This window comes from Pelophylax lessonae (genome assembly GCF_965119305.1).
Source record: "Pelophylax lessonae genome assembly, chromosome: 2".
NCBI classification, from domain to species: domain Eukaryota; kingdom Metazoa; phylum Chordata; class Amphibia; order Anura; family Ranidae; genus Pelophylax; species Pelophylax lessonae.
The window spans coordinates 259,500,565-259,506,564 of NC_138769.1; the positions used below are offsets into that span (position 1 = coordinate 259,500,565).

At 45.8% G+C, this 6,000-nt stretch overlaps 1 protein-coding gene across 3 annotated transcripts in view; it reads right to left on the reverse strand.

Moving 5' to 3' along the window:
* Positions 1-2,340, reverse strand: part of LOC309548571 (complement component receptor 1-like protein) — a 588,839-nt gene extending 586,499 nt beyond the window's left edge. For all 3 annotated transcript variants that reach the window (XM_082248544.1, XM_082248545.1, XM_082248543.1), the window contains exon 1: positions 2,253-2,340. In XM_082248544.1, the coding sequence (XP_082104670.1) occupies positions 2,253-2,334 (82 nt within the window). In that variant the 5' untranslated portion in view covers positions 2,335-2,340. The remainder of the gene's footprint in view (positions 1-2,252) is intronic.
* Between the last annotated feature and the right edge of the window lie 3,660 nt (positions 2,341-6,000).

Sequence of the window (6,000 nt, forward strand, 5' to 3'; positions counted from 1 at the left end):
AGATGGGACTCAGGTAAGAATAAGAGGGGGGGGTCGAGGGGGAAGCTGCACCCAGAAAGTTTTTTACCCTAATGCATTGAATTCATTAAGGTAGTTAAAAAAATAAAAATAAATATTAATTCTTCCGCCTTTAGAACCTCTGTAGTGTATTCTGTGCATTAAAAAGGTAAAAAACCTTTTGGGTGCAGTTCCCTCACCCCCCCCCCCCCTTCTCAACCCGACCATACAAGTTTGTATATAGATATTATAACTTTTAAGTCGATATCCAGATCCAGTGCCTTGAAATAGTATTCATACCCCTTAAAATTTTCCACATATTGTCTTGTCAGGTTACAACCAAAACGTGTATATATATTTGGTTCACTGAAGTAGAACCAAAATGATAAATTGTTTTAAAAAATTTTTACAAATATCTGAAAAGTGTGGCGTGCATTTGTATTCAGCATCCCTGAGTCACTACTTTGTAGAACCACATTTCACTGCAATTATCGCTGCAAGTCTTTTTGGGCATGTCTCTACCAGCTTTGCACATCTAGAGTGAAATTTTTGCCCATTCTTCTTTGCAAATTAGCAGATTGGATGAGGAGTGTGTGAACAGCAACTTTCAAATCTTGCCACAGATTCTCAATTGGATTTAGGTCTGGACTTTGACTAGGCCATTCTAAACACATGAATACGCTTTGATCTAAACCATTCCATTGTAGCTCTGGCTGTATGTTTAGGGTCATTGTCCTGCTGGAAGGTGAACCGCTGCCCCAGTCAAATCTTTTGCAGGTTTTCTTCTAAGATTTCCCTGTATTTGGCGCCATCCATCTTCCCATCAACTCTGACCAGCTTCCTGTCCCTGCTGAAGAAAAGCATCCCCACAGCACGATGTTGCCACAACCATGTTTCATGGGGGGATGGTGTGTTTGGGTTTATGTGCAGTGTTAGTTTTCTCCACATTTTTCTTTTAGGCCAAAATGTTCAATTTTGGTCTCATCTGACCAGAACACCTTTTTCCACATGTTTGCTAAGTCCCCCACATGGCTTCTTGCAAACTGCAAACGGGACTTCTTATGGCTTTCTTTGCACAATGTCTTTCTTCTTGCCACTCTTTCATAAAGGCCAGATTTGTGGAGTGCATGAATAATCGTTGTCCTGTGAGCAGATTCTTCCACCTGAGCTGTGGATCTCTGCAAATTTTTTTTGTAACCCAACCTTGCTTTAAACTTCTCCACAACTTTATCCCTGACCTGTCTGGTGTTTTCATAGGCCTTCATAGTGCTGTTTGTTCACTAAGGTTCCTTAACAAACCTCTGAGGGTTTCACAGAACAATTGTATTTATACTGAGAATAAATTACTCACAGATGTACCCTATTTACTAATTAGGTGACTTCTGAAGGCAATTGGTTCCACTAGATTTCAGTTAGGGGTATCAGTGTAAAAGGGGGCTTAATAAAAATGCATGCCACACTTTTCAGAGATTTGTAAACCATTTATAATTTTCCTTCCACTTCACAATTATATGCCACTTTGTGTTGGTTGAACACATAAAATTCATTTATGTTTGTAACATGGCAAAATTTGGAAAATGTCAAGGGGTATGAATACTTTTTTCAAGACACTGTAGCCATCTAGCATTTAAAAGTCAGAATTTAGCATGCAATAGAAGTGCTGGACCTTGGGGGAGGGATGCAAATGAGACAAAAGACAGAACAATAGAACAATGACACCTCAGTCCCCTACAAAGTAGGCACCTTGGGACATCAAAGTCTGTCTCAAAGACAGTCATTTTTGTTATCCCCAGATCAGCTTCTAGCTCTCACAGACAGTCGCCAATCTTTGTTGATTGCAGCCTATACACATTAAACATTCTCAGGTGCTTGACTTGTTGCAGACCTTCCCAGACAATAAAACACTTAACAGATTTTCAACCATCTTTGAAGCTTTTTTGCATTGCACTCATTGCATCCACTCATTGCTGTCCCTAACAGCCTTCTGAATCATCCAAATAGTTTCTGTGGTGGAATGCTCAAGCTCACACAAAATTTGATGCAAATTCATTGCTCTATTCGCCATTTTGAATGAAACAGCCACACAGACATGCTCAAAAGGCATCTAGTGCCCTCACTGATTAGTACAGTGAAGCTGTTCATGCATGCGCATTCCAGTCCACTTTCTTTGGTTGCCAGGCTATATTGAGGTCACACAAACCGTTCTTATTAATGATGTATGGACTTTTTCCCCCAGACAAACACACACGACTTACCATAGCTAGCAGCAATGAAGGTTGAAAGGCATAGAAGTAGAAAACCCCAATGGTCTCTTACAATGTTCTTCTGAGTAAACATGATGATGACGATTCACTAATTGAAAAAAGAAAAAAAAAAAAAAATATTCAATATCACAATGGTATCGAAATGTTAAGTAGTAACAAATGTTATTTACCCCAATGGCCATTATTTTCAGCAATCACAGCAAATGATAGCTGCAAAAGAAACTACCTGACTAAAGCCAACTCTCATAAAATACACCAAAAGCATAAAAACTTGCAAAGCTGTATTATTTCTTTGTACATTACTTCCAATAATGGTATAAAAACAGATTAATTTTCCTGCAATTATATCCAGAGTTAGAATCATAAAAGACTAGGAGCTCATTCACACTAGCGGGTCGGAGGGCGCTAAAAACACAGAGGTTGAGCCCTGCTTTTGCTGCCCTGCAACCTCTACTCCCTTTAGCTGCAGAGACAGCAGGCAGGGGTATATACATGCTGCAGCAGAAATTACACCTCCTGTTGCTCTCGGCAGGCATAGTGCTACTTAATAAAGTAAATGGGGCTGCTCTGTTAAGTGCCCCACAACTGTGTGCAATGCACGATATAGCTGCACGCTATTGTGGGTTTGCAGAGGTTAACCACTTGCCGACTGCCTAACGTACATTTACTGCAGCAAAGTGGCTCTATTGCGTGAAATCGTGTACCTGGACATAATTTTCGTGCAATAGCCACTAGCTGGCTCAATTACGTGCTGATTGGACAGAGGGGGAGCCAGTTAGCGGGTCCGATGGACACGATGTCCGCCGGCCACCCGCAATCATTCCCGAGACAGGCAAAACGGCGATCTGCCTATGTAAACAAGGCAGATGGCTGTTCTGACAGGGGAGAAGATAGCGATCTTGTGTTCCAGCTAAGTGGGAACACCAAACTGTCTTCCCCCCCCAATCAGAGCAACCCCCATGGGACATATTTAACCCTTTGATCGCCACATTAACCCCTTCTCTGTCAGTGTCATTATTACAGTAACTGCATATTTTTAGCAGTGATCACTGTAATAATGTCACTGGTCCCCAAAAAGTGTGAAAAGGGTCAGTTAGGGTTTTCGATTTGTCTGCCACAATGTTGCAGTCCTGCAAAAAAAAAAAAAGAAGATAGCCGCCATTACTAACAAAAAATAACGAAAATGCCATAAAAATATCCCATACATCACGTTTTTGTAAATATTTTATTATATCTTTTCATGTGACAACGCTGAAGAAATGACACTTTGCTACAATGTAAAGTAGTGAGTGTACACCTTGTATAACAGTGTAAATTTGCTGTCCCCTCAAAAAAAATGCACAGCCAATAATGTCTAAACCGCTGGCAACAAAAGTGAGTACACCCCTAAGTGACAATGTCCAAATTGGGCCCAATCTCATGTGACTCATTAGTGTTACAAGGTCTTAGATGTGAATGGGGAGCAGGTGTGTTAAATTTGGCGTTATCGCTCTCACTCTCTTATACTGGTCACTGGAAGTTCAACATGGCACCTCTTACCAAAGAACTCTGAGGATCTGAAAAAAAGAATTGTTGCTCTACATAAAGATGGCCTAGGCTCTAAGAAGATTGCCAAGACCCCTAAACTGAGCTGCAGCACGATGGCCAAGACCATACAGTGGTTTAACAGGACATGTTCGATTCAGAACAGGCCTCGCCATGGTCTGCCAAAGAAGTTGAGTGCACATGCTCAGCATCATATCCAGAGGTTGTCTTTGGAAAATAGATGTATGAGAGCTGCCAGCATTGCTGCAGAGGTTGAGAGGGTGGGGGGTCAGCCTGTCAGTGCTCAGACCATACGCCGCACACTGCATCAAAGTGGAGTGCATGGCTGTCCTCCCAGAAGGAAGACTCTTCTAAAGATGGTGCACAAGAAAGCTGGCAAACAGTTTGCTGAAGACAAGCAGACTAAGGACATGGATTACTGGAACCATGTCCTGTGGTCAGTGGCGGCTGGTGAAGTTTTAAGATGGGGGGGTGCAAGACCCCGCCCTTCCATTTTGACCCCTCCCATTTCTCAGAAGCCCCACCCCTTATAGACTCCACCCATTTTGTCCCCTGTATTTTGCTTGCGTGAACAAATTCTCCCAATATATCACATATTAAGGGGTCCAGCAGTACTAGTATATCCCATAATAGGGAGCAGGGGCCCCATTATGGGATATACTGTGAGAGACACCCTATTATGGGATACACTGACTGAGAGTGGCACAAACCCCACAGTACAGGCCCCCTAGCACAAACCCCACAGTACAGGCCCACTAGCACAAACCCCACAGTACAGGCCCACTAGCACAAACCCCACAGTACAGGCCCCCTTCAATGTAGTGACAAGTATACATGCCCCCTTTCAATGCAGTGACCAGCGTACATGCCCCCAATGCAGTGACCAGCGCACATGTCCCCAATGCAGTGACCAGCGCACATGTCCCCAATGCAGTGACCAGCGCACATGTCCCCAATGCAGTGACCAGCGCACATGTCCCCAATGCAGCCAGTGACCAGTGTACATGTCCCCAATGCAGAGATCAGCGTGCGTGCCTCCAATGCAGCCAGTGACCAGCATACATGTCCCCAATGCAGTGACCAGTGTACATGTCCCCAATGCAGTGACCAGTGTACATGTCCCCAATGCAGAGATCAGCGTGCCTGCCTCCAATGCAGCCAGTGACCAGCGTACATGTCCCCAATGCAGAGATCAGCGTGCATGCTTCCAATGCAGCCAGTGACCAGTGTACATGTCCCCAATGCAGAGATCAGCGTGCGTGCTTCCAATGCAGCCAGTGACCAGCGTACATGTCCCCAATGCAGAGATCAGCATGCGTGCCTCCAATGCAGCCAGTGACCAGTGTAAATGTCCCCAATGCAGAGATCAGCGTGCGTGCCTCCAATGCAGCCAGTGACCAGTGTAAATGTCCCCAATGCAGAGATCAGCGTGCGTGCCTCCAATGCAGCCAGTGACCAGTGTAAATGTCCCCAATGCAGAGATCAGCGTGCGTGCCTCCAATGTGACCAGTGTAAATGTCCCCAATGCAAAGATCAGCGTGCGTGCCCCCTTCAAAGCAGACACTTACCTCGTCATGGATGGCGTGCTGTGCTCGGCCCGGGGGGGGGGGGGGGGGGCGGGATGCGGTGTGATCACGCGCGGCGGCTCTCCTGTCTCCTCTTCTCCGGCCGGCGGGAACTGAAGGTGAACGTGATGCCGGGGCGGTGCACGGCCCCCAGGCGTCACGTCACTAGGTCTGATGTCCTCCTGTGATTGGTCCAGGCTGGACTCTGGACCAATCACAGCCCGGACATTGTTAAAGTGGGGTGTGTCAGAGCGCCAATCAGCGCCTCTGCCGGGCAAGGGTGGGGTCAAAAACCCCACCCCCCCCCCCCATACCCAGCACACAGTCCGGCGCCCCTAGTGGGCGAAAACTTTTTTTTTCTTTTCTGCCTCATTTGGGGGGGGGCAGCGGGCCACCACTGCCTGTGGTCAAGACAAACTTATTTGGTTCAAATGGTGTCAAGTGTGTGTGGCGGCAACCAGGTGAGGAGTGCAAAGACAAGTCCGTATTGCCTACAGTCAAGCATGGTGGTGGGAGTGTCATGGTCTGGGGAGACATGAATGCCAACATTTACTGTGACATACTGAAGCAGACTATGATCCCCTCCCTTCAGAGACTGGGCTGCAGGGCAGTATTCCAACATAATGACC